This window comes from Heteronotia binoei, chromosome 21, assembly GCF_032191835.1.
Source record: "Heteronotia binoei isolate CCM8104 ecotype False Entrance Well chromosome 21, APGP_CSIRO_Hbin_v1, whole genome shotgun sequence".
Lineage (NCBI taxonomy): Eukaryota > Metazoa > Chordata > Lepidosauria > Squamata > Gekkonidae > Heteronotia > Heteronotia binoei.
Genome location: NC_083243.1, coordinates 147,373,415 through 147,391,105, shown reverse-complemented (window position 1 = coordinate 147,391,105; position 17,691 = coordinate 147,373,415). Strand labels below are relative to the sequence as shown.

The window sequence follows — 17,691 nt, the reverse complement described above, 5'->3', positions numbered from 1 at the left end:
ATAATTGTGTCTGTCTGTGTCCTTTATAAAGTTTATATCTCTCTGCTACCTAATCTTAAATAGGTACACACATGGCCTGGCCCAACCCGACATGGCCCGGCCCAACAAGGTCTCATTTATGTCCGATCTGGCCCTCATAAGAAATGAGTTCGACACCCCTGGTCTACCCTGTACCTCTAGTTAGTTGTTCATTTTCTTTTTTCAAATAATTTGACTTACTGATAGAAGAGAAGATTTTTATATGCTGCTTTTCTCTACCCTAAGCTTACGACCACATTTTTTCCCTCTCCCCACAACAGGCACATTATGTGATAGGTGAGGCCAAGAGAGTTCTGAGAAAACTATTACTGGCCCTGGGTCACTTAGCAGGATTCACGTGAAGTAGGGAATCAAACCTGGTTCTCCATATTAGAGTCTGCCGCCCTTAACACTATACCATGCTGGCTCTCAGACAGACCTTGGAGGGGGGGCGGGATGTAGTAACATAAAGGAAATGTACTAGACTGTTGAAGGCAGGGTTAAAACATTATTAAAACATAAAACTTGGTTCCTTTCAGAAGTTGTCTAGTATCTGTTCTAGATATTGTAAGCTAGGCCCAGTTTACAACATTGAATTTTCCTATAACTTTTCACAAATATAGTTATAGATCAAAAGAAAGAATGGTAAAAACCTGGCAAAATTTTGGCACTTCCCATGTTCTGTGTAAATATATCGGTATTCGAGATGGACACACAAAAAAGTTATGTACCACAATTCATACACGAATTAGGCTGATTCATGATCCATTCCAAACTGATTCAGTGATTGTGCCATTCCTGAACTGAAAAAAGAACCACCTTTTTCTTTTGGTGTTTCATTTGGTTCATTTTTGCAGTTTGTTTTCCCATACAGCCTGGTACTGATTCAATCAATTCCAAAGCAACACTGAGGGATGGACTTCTAGGAGCTTTAGAAATACCCATAGCAGTTGTCCATAGCTTGATTGGCAACTCTGGAAGACAATCATGAAGCTCCCATTCTGCTCTATGGGAGCAGACACCCTGATGCCACTGCTTCCACTTTGCAGCACAAAGACAGGAGTTAACTGTTATAAGAGCTGAAGCTGAGTTTTCCTGGGGGCACCTACTTGGGGGGGTCTGTAACTCGGACATTCCAAATCCAATCTTCGCCAAATTTAGAGGGCGGCTCTCAAACATCTGAAGTTTATTCTATGTGGCTCTTACATTAAGCAAGTTTGGCCACCTCTGAGCTAGACTCACCTTTCTGCATGGCTGAAGCAAACTTGCCTAACCAATCATGCTAAATCCACAGCATTGGAGCAAGACAAGCCAGCACGGCTGACAACTACAACAGTAATTAGCAGCCTTCAGCCTGCTAACATAATCATTGTCCCCAACAGTCTAGAATTTTCTTCTTCCTTTCCTTGCATCCAGCTCAACTGAATCTTGCAGAGTTGTAGTTAGTGTGTTGCAGCAAGATTAAGCAGCTTTCCCCTCTCTTTTTCTTCTCTCCTTCTTTTCCATTTCTCTTTCCCAATTTTGAGTCTCCTAGCTTTATTCTCTGATGAATTATGCCAGTCAGAAATGGACAAATGGACAGAGAGGTCAATTTTTTATTACTACAGATTCATGGTAACTGCAAGCAAAATGATTTTTAAAATTATGTTTGGTTTGGGTCAGGGCTGGTGTGGGGTGTGTGTGTGGTGGAATCTTTGTCCAGGGGCCCGTGGTGGGTCTCAGTAGCCCTATATTCAGTTTCAATCTGGTTACCAAAGCAAAGGATTTCAGATATTTATGCAGTTCAAAATCCTACCTGATTTTTTGCTATGATATTTTGAAGCAGATTCAGATAATGAGGCTGTAGCAGGCTTGAATATCTGACGTCCACAACTTATCAAAAACAAAACAAGATACAATAGTCATTTATCTTAATTCAAACTTTTAAAAATAAAGGTTATAGCAGTAACAACAGGGGCATATCACTATATAACTCCTATTCACATTTTCCATGATCATGCAATTTTAGTTGCACCCAAGTAAGAGTCTACAACAGGGCTGGTGAGTGGTAGCTCTCCAGATGTTTTTTGCCTACAACTCCCATCAGCCCCAGCCATTGGCCATGCTGGCTGGGGCTGATGGGACTTGTAGGCAAAAAAACATCTGGAGAGCTACTGTTCGCCACCCCTGATCTACAAGCAAGGCCGGAGAAGAATGTGGTTTTACACCATGGAGCCAGTTCAAGCAAAGTTTGCTAAAGGGGTGTGTGTGCGTGAATCATGTCCCTTTAATAGAGGCTTAATGTGTGGAAATGATCAGCTAGAACTTTCATGAAGTGGAGATAAATAATGTCACTTGGTACTTGCTGCAAATCAATTAAAGGGTCAGAAAGAGTCCACTTTCAAAGCTGACCACCCTTGTTCCAGGAGAACTGTTCCTGGGAATAGTTGATGGAGCACAGCTTTCCCCATCTTCCCTTTTCCTGAACAGTCTGCTGTTTGTTCCAAAATCCTTTCTAAGGGTTAAAGGGACTTTGCCAACAAAATGCACCACAGGACAGTGTATTTCAGCTAAGGTTACCATATTTTGAAAAGCAAAAAAGAGGACATATTTCTCAACTGACTACTTCAAATAAGTGATCACTATATCAAATCTCATTTTAAATTAGTGATGACATAGCTTGTGTGTAATGCCATTGCATCTGGGATGTCCCTGCCCCCTCCTAGTCCACCTCCAAAGCCCCCCATTGATGAGCAGTAAGGACCAGGCAACCCTATAGGACACTGACTACTGGACCTTTGGTTTGGGCAGGGAAAGGAGTTTGGGGGTAGGGAGTGCCATACCTTGTATGCGGGGCTCTTTTAGAGCAGAAACACACAGGAATGCAGTTCCGGCTTGGTGTTGGGGTGGGTGGCCTAATATGCAAACGAGTTCCTGCTGGTTTTTTTCTACCAAAAAAACCCTGCGCAAAAGCATGATGATGTCAAGGGTGTGTGGCCTAATATTCAAATGAGTTCCTGCTGGGCTTTTCCTACAAAAAAGTCCTGCTTGTATGCAAAATTGCATTTTCCCTGTTGTAATAGTTACTTTGCCTAAGACAAGGTGTGTGAATGGGAAGGCATCTTTAAGAAAAAAGGCCTTACGCCTTGAACTTTCTCTTATTTCCAACACTTGGGTTACACTTGAAAAAAACTTTGTTGGTTTTAAAGGTGCCACTAGACTCAAACTTTGTTCTCCGTGGGGATTTTTGTGAAAAATTGTAAACTGCTTGGGAAAGACTAAGAAAAACCCACTCTGCTAACTCCTGCAAGCATTTCCATTGTACCCAATCCAATTTTATGTGATAAGAGTCACATACTATTTGCAGGACCTTCCAATAAAGAAAAGAATATTTTCTGATGGTATGATAGTTTACTGCTAGAATACAGAATCCATAAAATGGAGCAAAAGGAAAAGCCACAGAACACTATGCAAACCAAGTTGTAAAGTAAGATGAACACTGAAAAAGTGGGCAGAGGAGGGAGGTGTCTACTCCTAGTCTCCAGGAGAATATTAAAATATTATTAAAATGTTAGATTGAAATAAAAAGAACATTACCTACTACATGTATAATATGAAGATGTTCTAAATGGTTGCTGAGAATCTGAAGAATTAAACGTGCATCCCAGAGGTTTATGTAAAGTAACACTTGGTTTAGTAAGGAAGTCTGCAGTATCAGGAAATTCTACAGGTGACCGGTGGAGCTCACTGGATATAAATCCATTAGTAGGTGAACTCACATGACTTAAATTTGAGGAAGTACCTAAAGGAAAAAAGTCAAAGAAATAAAACTTTAGAAACTCACCATGTAAAGCACCCTCATTGATACCATATGTTCACAAATCAAATAAAATGCATACAAGAGATGATAAACTCAAGGATATGCCTAGGAAAAAAATCATGCCTGTTCTGGAGTTTTGGAAACTTCAACTAGTTCAAAATGTGGTAGCCAGACTATTGCCAGGGACTAGTTACAGAGTTCATGTCACCCTTTTTTGAATGATCTGCACTGATTACCCATCTGTTTCCTGGCACAACTCCTAAATGCTGGTTCTTACTTTTTGGGCTCTAAATAGCTTGAAGCCAGGGTACCTGAAGAACAGTTTTCCAGATTATCCAGCCAACCAGTTAAGATCTGCCTCTTAAGCCCTGCTCTCTGTGTCTTCTCCTTCAGAGGTGAGGTGGGTAGTGACTAAAGCCAGGGTATTGACTATGGGTATTGACTAAAGCCAGGGGATTGACTAAAGACTGGTAGTGACTAAAGACAGGTGTTGTCACCCCCTGGAACACCTTCCCCCTTGAGGCTCACTTGGCACATACTTTACTGTCTTTGGCACCAGGCCAAAAGATACCTTTTTACTCAGGACTTTTACCTTATTTTATCTTTTTCTGTTTATGAATATTTTTATGCTGTTTATATCCAATGGTGCTTGCACAGGGGACTACCTTTACCTTGTTATTTTTATATTGCTATGTGTTTTAAATTGTAAACCATCTCAAGCAGAACTCTGAATAGGAGGCAAAGAAATATCCTAAATAAATACGTGCATCACAAGATGACTGAAGATCTGAGTAACTAGCTCAGCGTATGATGTTTAGCAGAAAAGCATCTTGCTTTAGAAATGTGTGTGAGTTCCAAAATGCATACAGTTCAAAGTTTTCACTGAAATACAACCCTTCAACAGTAGTTTTTAGCAGAGCTCTTTTTCTAGCAGGAGCAACTCTGCATATTAGGCCACGCCCCCCCCCCGATGTAGCCAATCCTCCAAGAGCTTAGAGGGCTCTTAGTATAGGGCCTACTGTAGGCTCCAGGAGGATTGGCTACATCAGAGGGGCGTGGCCTAATAAGCAGAGGAGCTCCTGCTAAGAGCCCTGGTTTATAGGATTATGTGATGAAAGTGTCTGGTTGGACAAATATTTCAGAGAATTTTTTTTTGAAAAATCAAACAGAATTTTTGACATATTGAAGAAAATGAGTATGAAATATATTGTTTGTAAGTATCTCTATTACACTGTTTTGTACATTTTTCACTCTACTGCATGTTTTATATCAGGAGTGGCCAACGGTAGCTCTCCAGATGTTTTTTGCCTACAACTCCCATCAGCCCCAGCCATTGGCCATGCTGGCTGGGGCTGATGGGAGTTGTAGGCAAAAAAACATCTTGAGAACTACCGTTGGCCACCTGTTTTATATTATTATTGTTATTATTTGTATAACAAAGAAAAATATATTGTTTGAGAACTTTGGTCCCTTTCACAGAGATATAGCTTACAAGATAAATGGATGTTTCAATCTATAGTATACATACATCCTTATTTATAAATTATTTGTGTGCAAACTAAGACTGGCATATACTTAAATCCCATATATTTTGGCCACAGTTCAGAGACTTCTTTATGCTCACATCTTCAGTTGGAATCTTGCTCTTTCTCTCCTTTTAAAAGTACGCTCCTAGTGGTATCAAAATAGCTTTCAGCCTCTGCTGGTTTCCAAAGCACCTTGTATATATAATTGACAATTGCTGTGGGGAACAGAAAGGTGGGAGGACTGTGTGCCATGCAAAGTTAATCACAAAGTTCTCTGGATGACAGACATACAGTATGTCACAGAAGTGAGTACACCCCCTCATATTTGTAAATATTTAAGTATATCTTTTCATGTGACAACAATGAAGAAATGACACTTGGCTACAATGTAAAGTAGCGAGGCTACAGCTTGTATAACAGTGTAAATGTGCTGTCCCCTCAAAATTACGCAACACACAGTCATTAATGTCTAAACTGCTGGCAACAAAAGTGAGTACAGCCCTAAGTGATAATGTCCAAATGGGGCCCAAAGTGTCAATATTTTGTGTGGCCACCATTATTTTCCAGCACTGCCTTAACCCTCTTGGGCACAGAGTTCACCAGAGCTTCACAGGTTGCCACTGGAGACCTCTTCCACTCCTTCATGACGATGTCACATAGCTGGTGGATATTAGAGACCTTGCGCACCTCCACCTTCCATTTCAGGATGCCCCACAGATGCTCAATAGGGTTTAGGTCTGGAGACATGTTTGGCCAGTCCAAAATTTACCATCAGCTTCTTTAGCAAGGCAGTGGTCGTTTTGGAGGTGTGTTTGGGGTCATTATCATGTTGGAATACTGCCCAGTCTGCCTGCCTGCGGCCCAGTCTCCAAAGGCAGGGGATAATGCTCTGCTTCAGTATGTCACAGTACATGTTGGCATTCATGGTTCCCTCAATGAGCTGTAGCTCCCCAGTGCCGGCAGCATTCATGCAGCCCCAGACCATGACATTCCCACCACCATGCTTGACTGTAGGCAAGACACACTTGTCTTTGTACTCCTCACCTGGTTGCCGCCACACACGCTTGACACCATCTGAACCAAATAAGTTTATCTTGGTCTCATTGGACCACAGGATAGGGTTCCAGAAATCCATGTCCCTAGTTTGCTTGTCTGCAGCAAAGCGTTTGCCGGCTTTCTTGTGCATCATCTTTAAAAGAGGCTTCCTTCTGGGACGACAGCCCTGCAGACCAATTTGATGCAGTGTGCGGTGTGTGGTCTGAGCACTGACAGGCTGACACCCCCACCCCTTCAACCTCTGTAGCAATGCTGGAAGCACTCATATGTCTATTTCCCAAAGTCAACCTCGGGATGTGACGCTGAGCACGGGCACTCAGCTTCTTTGGTCAACCATGGCGAAGCCTGTTCTGAGTGGAACCTGTCCTGTTAAGCCACTGTATGGTCTTGGCCACTGTGCTGCAGCTCAGTTTCAGAGTCTTGGCAATCTTCTTATAGCCTAGGCCATCTTTATGTAGAGCAACAATCCGTTTTTTCAGATCCTCAGAGAGTTCACTGCCATGAGGTGCCATGTGGAACTTCCAGTGACCAGTATGAGGGAGTGAGAGGATAACCTGCTCCCCCTTCACACCTGATACCTTGTACCACTAACGAGTCACATGACACCAGGGAGGGAAAACGGCTACTTGGGCCCCATTTGGACATTATCACTTAGGGGTGTACTCACTTTTGTTGCCAGCAGTTTAGACATTAATGGCTGTGTGTTGCGTAATTTTGAGGGGACAACACATTTACACTGTTATACAAGCTGTAGACTCACTACTTTACATTGTAGCCAAGTGTCATTTCTTCAGTGTTGTCACATGAAAAGATATACTTAAATATTTACAAAAATGTGAGGGAGTGTACTCACTTCTGTGACATACTGTAACATTTATAGTGCACTATCAGTCCAACCCACCAATTGTATATAACTTTTCTATTGATTGATTGATTGATTTCCTTTTGTTGAAGAAGCAGGGGATGCTCCTACAATACAAATATCAAGCAGAGACCAAATCACATTGGAAACCAGGGGCTTAGATTACTCTATTGTTTCTTAACAAACTATGTCTCATTTTGTTTTTTGTGTTACAATGCAACAGAGTTTTTCAGTTTTCTAAGAATTCTACAATTTTATATTTTATAGACAACAACAAATAGTCAGCTGTGAAAGTCTCAACAAGTGCAAAAATAATTCAATTTGCTATACTATGCTTGTATAAAAATACCACTGAATAAATACTTCTACAGCCAAGTTATTAAAAAGTGACACATATCCTACCAGCTTGTCTGGGGCCTATATTATGAGCCAAGGTCACTGAAGATGATCTTTGTTTTGGTATTGTCAACAGGTTTGTGTTAAAAGGCCCATTTGGATAGGATCCTTGACTAAATGTAAGACATGAAAGAAAAAGGGTTGTTCATCTTATATTATTCTACTAAACAGAATATAATACAGATAAGATCATTTTAATCTTATGGATAAAGATAAACAATCAAAATGGAACCATGATAACTGCTAAAAATGTATCCTATTTACAAATGTATCTTGGCATAAACACATAATTAATAGAAAGAAAAATTACTGATAAAGTTGCACACAATTCCATAGTTCTTTTACCAGCTTTTCCCATTTTTACACAATACAGTTTCTGACACTATGATGTGACGGAAGACGTGGTCACAGAAGGAGATGGCTATTTATCTATTCTGGGGATAATAAGGCTGCACTTTTCAGTCATAAAACGGGGCAAAAAAAGCATTAAGTACTGTTATTTCCCCACAGTTTCCCACTTCGAACCACAGTTTCAGTGACATTTTATATTTTTAAAAGTCAGCAAGAAACAAGGAGTCATGGAAATGAAAATATCATGTAGTTTTGCTCTTTGAATCAACATTATAATATGCCCATTGGCCACAGACCAGACTTATTTTCCCTTGTTCCACATAAGAGGCGATATAAAGCACTATGTTCTGTACTTTATTCTGTACCAGTAAACACTCATTGTACCATTTAAATGGAAAACAGGAATCACAATAGAGCATTTGTACCATTTTGTTTAGTTCACTGCTCAAATAGATAGCAAGTCTTCTGTGATCACTATAGTCAGATTACATTTATTTTTTTATTTTATTTATTGATATCCTTCCTTTCTCCCCAGTAGGAACCCAAAGCAGCTTATATAATTCTCTTCTCCTCCATTTTATCTTACAAAAACCAGTGAGGCAGGTCAGGATGGAGTGACTGGCCAAAGGACATCCTTGCAAGCTTCCATGGCAGAGTCGAGATTCAAACCTGGATTTTCCAGATCGGAGTTATCCACAGTTACTTTAAAACACTTTCAAATAATCTCTGACTTCACCTGTTATGTCACTAATAACATAGTTATGTTATTCATTACTTACTAATAATATATTATTCATTAATAACTACCAGGCCTTTCTTTGTAGAAAAAGTCCAGCAGGAACTTATTTGCATATTAAGCCATACCCCTGACATCACCATTGTTTCCCATAGGGCTTTTTGTAAAAAAGGCTCAACAGGACCTCACTTGCATATTAGGCCACACCCCCTGGCACCAAGCCAGCCAGAACTGTGTTCCTGTGCATTCCTGCTAAAAAAAAAAAAGCCCTGATAACTACTAACAATGAAGGTTGAAAAGATAAAGTCCTTTCCTTACTTTTTATTTAAAACAGATTGGTTTTACTTGAAATGCTTAATTATAATCACACCTGCTTCCAGAACTTGTGTTTCAGTGCCAACAGTTAATCCTCAGGACATTTGAAATATCTCTGGATGACAGAAATTAATTTTACACTGGCTGCTGGCTGCTTACAATGCTACTGTTGTGAGGCAATTTAACTGTAAAAATTATTTATGAAAATATTTGTACTCTGCATTTCTTTTGTTGCTCAAATTGGCTTACAATTCCAAAATTAAAACTGTACAAAATACAGCAAAAACCTATAAGCCCCCCACAAGAATATGTGTACAATTTAAACTCCATTAAAAGCCCTTGCAGCATCTTGTAAACGCTTCTAAAGTTGGTGCCCATTCATTTCCTCAAGACATCTTGATCCACAAGGAGGAAAGCACTATTGCTGATGGCAACTGGAAAAGTGTAATTGGTCTATGAGGGTACTTGGGAGGGAGGCATTTCTTTAGATATATGGAACCTGGGCCATAACCAGATCCTTGAATTGAGCTCTGAAACAAACTGGCCAATGTAACGGTTTAAAAATAGATTAGATGTATTACTGTCACCTAGCTCTTGTAAATAATTGGGTTGCCACTTTCTGAATGAGTTGTAAATTTGGGGGGTTTTTTCATGAAGTGTGTTATAGCAATCTAAGTATGAGGTTACAAAAAGCAGATTAGTATGGCCAGTTCAGTTAAGTCTAAGAAAGGGGTGAGTTGCTGAAATACTCATGGTTTACAGAAGGCACTCTTGGCTATTACACCAACAGTGAAACATAAACACTCCTAGGCTCTTAAACCTGTTTTACAAATGCCAACTCCACTCTATTTAAAAACAGTAGATCCAGCTCCTTCTCAGCCCCAAAGTACTGGTTCAGAGCCCAATCAAATGAATGTAGAATGCATGTCTGCCTAAATTAGGGAGGTGAGGCCAGGAGACTTTGGTGGTAGAGTCAGAAGCAAGGTTGTGACAAGCACAATTGAACTCCAGAGGAAGTTCTGGCCAACACATTTAAAGGGACCGCACTTCTTTTCTGTTCAATCGTGCTTGCCACAACCTTGCTTCTGACTCTACCACCAAAGTCTCCTGTCCTCACCTTCCTAATTTAGGCAGACATGCATTCCACATCTCAGAGAGGTCTGAGGGAGAGCAGAGCAGAACAGCTCTGAGATAAGCTGAGACAGCTGAGTTGTCGTAGCTGGGGAACTGCTGTTTGTTTGGTTGAGTGGGCTGAAGGTGAAGGTGATTGAAAGTGATTGTTGCTGATTGCTGCTGATTGCGTAGGAGTGGCAGTGCTCCCCACCCTCTTTGCATTTTAAGCTGCGCGTTGCCAAAGGCGCGAGTCGAAGGGCGAGAGCTAAAGGGCTCTTGGCCTGGGGGCTTTGTAAGGACCAGGAACCCAGATCCCTAATTTCCTTGTTCTTCCAATAAGGTAAGTTGACCCTCCAGAAGGGGAGCCACTTAAACAAACAGGATTTAAAGAGGACTGTATAATAATAATAATTTAAAAAAGCTATCATGAAGGTAGAATGCCAGCAGGGGGGTGGGGGCTTTCCAGTGTTTTGCATTGAGTGTCACATATATGACTATCTGCCCACAGGACAGAAGTCTTCGGTGTGTGCTTGATGCAAGGAGCTCCTGGTCCTCAGGGAACGAGTTCGTACCCTTGAGGCTGAGGTGACTGCCCTGGAGAAGCAGAGACGGACACTTAGGCACTCGGGGAAGACTCTCGGGAGCGTATTAGATGAGCCCCGATCTGAACGTGGCAGCCCCATTGCTGCCAGGGAGACTGAGGGTCGAGAGGGAACAGGGCACTATGCTGAGGATAAGGGGAATGCGCCCTCAGAAGGGACGTCTTCTTCAGTTGGTGAGCGGGAATCCTTTTGCGTCAAGGAACCATCCCTGGGCAGGGAGAGAGGGGGGGTCTTGGTAGTTGGTGATTCGATCCTTAGGCAAGTAGACAGCTGGATGGCAAAACCGCGTACTGACCGTATGGTGACTTGCCTGCCTGGTGTGAAGGTAGCGGACATTACGCGTGTAGTAGATAAGCTGATAGACAGTGCTGGGGTGGAGCCAATGGTTGTTGGCACCAACGATGTGGGGAAATGCAGTCATGAGGTCCTGGAGGAAAAATTTAGGCTGCTAAGCGGGAGACTTATGGCCAGGACCTCCAAGGTAGACTTCTCAGAAGTGCTACCTGTTCCGCTTGCAGAGCAGGAGAGACAGGCACAAATCAGAAGTCTCAATGTGTGGATGAGACGATGGTGTAAGGAGGAAGGGTTTAAGTTTGTTAGGCACTGGGATGCTTTCTGGAACAAGCAGGAGTTGTACAAAAGAGACGGTCTCCACTTGTCCCCAGATGGAAACAGGCTGCAGGCACTTAAGGGAGCTTGAATGTCCTTTACGGGACATCATAAATAGATCCCTCTCGGAGGGGCGCTTTCCATCATCTCTAAAAGAGGCTTTGGTCCGTCCCCTCTTGAAAAAAAGTACAGCGGATCTGGCCGAATTGGCAAACTACCGACCGGTCTCTAATTTACCATTTTTAGGTAAAATTATAGAGAGGGCAGTGGCGTCACAGTTGCAGAGCTTTCTGGATGACGCTTCCATCCTAGACCCTTGCCAGTCCGGCTTTCGCCCGGGTTACGGGACGGAGACAGTACTGTTCGCCCTGGTAGATGATCTCCAACGGCACCTGGATCGGGGCGGTGTGGCGGTGCTGATGTTGTTGGACCTGTCGGCTGCGTTCGACACGGTCGACCATCGGCTACTGACCCGCCGCCTCGCCGATGTAGGGGTGAGGGGGTCTGCCTTACAATGGCTTGCCTCCTTCCTCGAGGATCGGGGACAAAGGGTGGCAATTGGGGGCGAGCTGTCCCAGAGGCGCACACTGGATTGTGGAGTGCCTCAGGGGGCAGTTCTCTCACCAATGCTATTTAATATCTACATGCGCCCCCTTGCCCAGATTGCCAGGAGACATGGACTTGGGTGCCATCAATATGCAGATGACACCCAACTCTATCTGCTAATGGACGGCCGGCCTGACTGCGTCCCAGAGAATTTAGACCGGGCCCTGCAGGATTTGGCAACCTGGTTGAGGAAGAGCGGGCTGAAACTGAATCCAGCGAAGACAGAAGTCCTTTGTCTGGGTCGGGGCGCTCGGGGAGGGGAAATACCTCTCCCGGTCTTCGACGGGGCGCCGTTGAAAGCGGCGCACCGAGTTAAGAGCCTGGGAGTTTTACTGGAGCCTGCATTATCAATGGAGGCCCAGATTGCAGCCACTGCCAAGTCAGCCTTTTTCCATCTAAGGCGGGCAAAGCAGTTGGCTCCCTTCCTAGAGCGCCAAGATCTGGCAATGGTGCTTCATGCAACGGTCACCTCGAGACTGGATTACTGTAATGCCCTCTACATGGGGCTGCCTCTGTGCCGAACCCGGAAGCTGCAGCTGGTGCAGAACGCAGCGGCTAGACTGTTGCTGGGACTCCCTAAATGGGAGCACATACAGCCTGGGCTGCGCGAACTGCACTGGCTGCCAGTTACATACCGGGTTCGTTACAAAGTGCTGGTCATTACCTTTAAAGCCCTATATGGTCGAGGACCTGTCTACCTTAGGGACCGTCTCTCCTCATATGAACCCCAGAGAGCACTGAGGTCAGCCGGGAAAAACCTGCTGACTATCCCCGGACCGAGAGAGGTGAAGCTGCAAAGCACCCGTAACCGGGCCTTCTCCTCTATAGCCCCGAGCCTATGGAACCAACTTCCAGAGGAAATGCGGGCCCTGCGGGACCTAGAACAGTTCCGCAGGGCCTGCAAGACCTTCCTCTTCAGACTGGCCTTCCCTGATGAAAATGGAAATTGCGAAGGAAACCGCCATCAGAAAAAGTAAACATAGCACTAGCACTTTTAAAAATTAACTAATTTAATTTTAAAGCTTAACCAGATTTTAACTAAATGCTGATAATGTTTAATGTAGTTTTATTTACTTGTATAATTTAACTCTGAACCATGTTGTTAGCCGCCCTGAGCCTGCTCCGGCGGGGAGGGCGGGATACAAATAAAATTTGTTGTTGTTGTTGTTGTTGTTAAAATCAGAAAGGTGGCAGAGCAGTTTTTAAACCAAATCTTGGGGGAAAGCCGACAGGAGATGAAATGTCTCTGGTTTGGGAGGACTCATCTCAAAGAGATGAAGGGTTAGGTGTTACTTTTCTACCGGGTAATGGATCAGAGTTCTCCACTGTGATGGTGACAAACAGTATGGACTGTCTGCCAAAGTCTCAAGGCGGCAGGAGGAAGGTGGCGGACCTAGCTTGCCTGGGAAATTATAGATGCAAATGCTAGAAGTGTTCAAAGTAAAATTGGTGAATTGGAATGTTTAGTGTTGGGAGAAAATATAGACATTGTGAGAATTTCAGAAACTTGGTGGAATGAGGAGAATCAGTGGGACACGGTGATTCCTGGATATAAGTTATATTGGAAGGATAGGGAGGGAAGGGTTGTAGGTGGGGTGGCTCTGTATGTCAGAGAGAATATACAGTCCGGTAAGACTGAGGTCAGAGAATTAGATTCCCTTCTAGAAATGCTTTGGGTTGAAATAGAGGGCCCAAAAGAAAATTTAACTATGGGAGTAAGTTATCGCCTACCAAATCAAAAGATAGAGGATGTTTATAATATGATGGAATTATTAAAGATAGCGGCTAAATGTAAAAACTGTGTCGTAATAGGTGATTTTAACTACCTGCAGATTGATTGGGTCAATATGTGTTCTGGTCGAGAGAAAGAGATTGAGTTTCTTGATGCTCTCAATCACTGTGCTATGGAGCAGATGGTCTCAGAACCTACCAGCGGTGGGGCGATCCTGGATTTGGTCCTAAGTAATGCCCAAAACTTGGTGAGAGATGTAAAAGTGATTGCACCGCTTGGGAGCAGTGACCATAACGTTATTGATTTCACCATTTGTATAAATAGGGAGTTGCCCCAAAAGACCGCAACAACCACATTTAACTTTAAAAGGAATAAATTCTCTGAGATGAGGAGGCATGTGAAGAGGAAACTGAAAGGAAAAGTAAATACAGTCAAAACCCCTGGGGAAGCTTGGAGGCTATTTAAAACTACAATCCTAGCTCAGATAAAATATATACCACAAGTTAGGAAAGGCACAAACAGGTATAAGAAAAGGCCTGCATGGTTAACAAACAAAGTAATGGAAGCTGTAGAAAGGTCTCACATTATCATACCCACCTGAACAGAGAAGCTATTGAGATTTACAAACACCAGCACAATTTTAACAGAAAGGAAGAAGGCATTTTCATCCACCAATCTTGGTACCCAGCTCTGCAAAACACCCTACAGACTATAAATTGCAGAAAGTCTCAGAACAACCAGCAAATTCCACAGAACAATCAGCACAGTCAACAACCATCTTCCTTATCTTCACACCCCTTCCAACCCTCCCAGCAATTAACACAGAACAATGGTCACATTCAACAGCCGGTTTCCTTATCACTACCCTTCCAGGAAGCCCCACCAAACAATGGACACATCCACAAACCAATTGCCCTTTCACCACACCCCCTCCAGCCTAGAAATAGCAGCTCTCCAGCAGCCCTGGCCCCACTCAATGCACAGCAGCCAAGAAGGTCAGAGCGCCTGCTCCGGCTGCAACGCCACTGAGGATGTTCTCCGCAGCTGAGAATGAAACGTCTGGAAGAAAAACTTTCTCCAGTAGAACATGGCACTTGAGCCCGAAAGATTCTACAAACCCTAAAGTCCTGCTGTTAACAACACCCTGTCAAGAGAGGGGAACTGGCAAGCTGTTCCAACACCCCCACTCCCACCCCACGCAGCCATAGGACCTTCATCTTTCTTGGATTAGTTGCAGCCTGCTCTGTTTTAACCAATCAACCATGGCCGCTAAACCAGGGCCAGATGTTCTGGGGTGGCCTCCAACCAGCCACTCAACAACAGATAGAGCTGGGTGTTATCAGCATATTTGTGGCACCTCAGTCCATGATTTTTGTGCCAGCTGGGCAAGTGGGCTCATAAAGATGTTGAATAACATTGAAGAGAGGATAGCCCCTTGGGGACTCCATACAGCAATGGGTATAATTGTGAAATCCTCTCCCCTAGCACCACCCACTGTCCCCAACCTTGGAGAAAGTAGGTAAATCACTTGAAGACTGTCCACCAAATCCCCATGTTGATGAGACAGTGAGTCAAAACATCATAGTCAACCATGTCAAACACTGCTGATAAGCCAAGCAATATCAGTAGCTCTGACCCACCTTGATCCAGCTGCCTTCAGAGATCATCTGTGAGAGTGATTTGTTATTGTAAAGGGTCACATGGGATGCCACTGGTATTTGTTTGCTTGATCAGGAGTGAGGCTGGTCTTGCACACACACACACACCCCTTCCCAATCATAATACAACTAGGGTAGGCCCAAGCAGAATGGCACAGCAGACAGGCTACAGGAATGGCTCCTAAGAAATAATCTACCTAGTGTCTTAACTGGGGCTGAGTCTCTAAAATAAGAAGCAACCCTGCAGGCAATTGGTGTGGAAAGCATCTGGCATAAAGCCAGATACATGGAAGTAAGGAGGAACCTTCCCAGGGCATTGAGAACATTGAGAATACAAGGTTGGAATGGCACTGGTAAAGAGAGCATGGCATCCCAATGGTAATTTAAAGAGAGCCCAGAACCAGCCCAAAGATTTTGTAGCTGACCTTCTGGGAGTGCTGAGGAGCAGAGGTTAGTGAAGAAAAGGAAGATCAATGTTGCAAGCCCATTCCTTCTCCTCACTGAGGCCTAGCAGGACCTCTAGCAGAAACAGCAGTTGCAACGGGAGGCAAGCAGTGGACCAGAGGAACCCACATATGAAATATTTGTTGTCATATTTACAAGAAAAAGGCACAAATTATTTTTAAAATCTCTTTTTTTCTTACTTGTAAAACTCTAAAATGTAATTTACCTAGTTTGTTCCTAAATCTAATTCAATTTTTCGTTTTTGGTAACAGTAAACAGGCAGCTATATTGCTAAACCATGCCATCTGCTGGTTGAAAGTTTGAAAATATATACACAGCTCAAATTTTAATATACATGTTACAGCATCCCAGGTTTTCTTAAAAATCAGGTGTTTTATTTTCTAGGTTAAGAAAACAAATGTTAACATACATAATAAGCTAATATTTAAAATCCCTAAATTTATTTATTTATTTGGAATTTAAGGCTGCCCTTCCCTGCAACCAGGGCTCAGGACGGCTCACATCAGAATAAAACCACAATAACGTAAATCAAATTAAATTATCAATATCAAACACACTATAGTTCCAATAAAAACACAATTACAATGTGGCAAATAATTTTAGTTAAAAATTGAAACTCTCCAAGTGTTTTCCAACATCACACTACCCCTGTGTAGTCAAATACCTACAGTATATTATACAAGGAACCCAGAAAAAACAGAGAACCCCTGCTCTCAGAAAGAAAGAAAAAACTTGCAGGGAAACAACACAGCACAATGATCCATCTGAACCTGGAAAGATCTTTAGCAAATTGTCCATATATGGAAGCTGCCCCATGACAAAGAGTGGGTATGACTGACCCACTCTAGGACCATGAGAAAGAAGCTTCACAGTAAGTGAAAACAAAGCTTCTGTTCTCTGATGGTCCTGGTAGTGGGTCAGTCCTCACTACTAGGACATAACAAACCAATGCACCCAGGGTGGGTTTAGCAGCTTTCCCTGGTTAGACGGAATGCTGCAGAACCCTCATACTGAAAGCAACCTCTGCTTAAGCCAGCTCATTTATCCTGTAATACCTGGTAAAGGAATGAATTGATTTCCAGGTGGCTGCTTTAAAAATAACTTCCAGTGAAGGAAAAGAGTTATAGACTGCTGAAGTGGCTCTCCCCTCAAAGGGTGAGCTTTAATACTTTGGGGAGGACCTAAACTTTCAACTTTATAGGCCTCAAAGATAAAGCCCCTCAACCACCGATGTAAAGTGGAAGTAAAAAACTACTTTCCTAAAGATGCCCTCCTACAGGAAACAAACAAGGCATCAGTGGATCTGAGTAGTTTAGTTCTGTCTAGGTAGAAACATAGAGCCCCACTGACATCCAAACAGTGATGGTCTTTCTTCCTGTCATGTTTTGGGTTAGAACTGAATAAAGGTAAAATGATGTCTTCTAATTTATGAAAAAGAGAACTAACTTTAGGAATAAATGCCACATCTGGACGTAACACAACCTTGTCATTATGAAAAAGATATAATTTCTTGTTCTCAGACAAGGCCCTCAGCTCCAAAATCTCCTAGCTGACTTAATTCCCAGTAGAAAGATTGTTTTTATATGTCAGGTCCTTCAGACCACAAGAAGCATCAGTTCAAAGGGCTTCTTACGCAGAGCTTTTAGTACCACATTTCGATTCCAAGTGGGAAACTGATGTGCTTGTGGGGAATTAAAAAGTGCTGCCTGTGACGGAACCGGCCCGATTCTGCCTTCAGGCCCGGTCCCGTCAGCTCCCTATTGAGTCGCCAACTCCTGGAGGGAGCTATTTCTCCTCCTGCCCCTTGGGCGCGCTGCCACCACCTGCTCAGTCCCGGGGTTCAGATT

At 43.1% G+C, this 17,691-nt stretch overlaps 1 protein-coding gene across 1 annotated transcript in view; it reads right to left on the bottom strand.

Moving 5' to 3' along the window:
- Positions 1-17,691, bottom strand: part of PDE3B (phosphodiesterase 3B) — a 137,645-nt gene that overhangs the window by 76,986 nt on the left and 42,968 nt on the right. The window contains exons 5-7 of the mRNA XM_060261334.1: positions 7,664-7,770; positions 3,595-3,799; positions 1,814-1,890 (exon numbers count right to left, since the gene is read on the bottom strand). Coding sequence (XP_060117317.1) covers positions 1,814-1,890; positions 3,595-3,799; positions 7,664-7,770 — 389 coding nt within the window. The remainder of the gene's footprint in view (positions 1-1,813; positions 1,891-3,594; positions 3,800-7,663; positions 7,771-17,691) is intronic.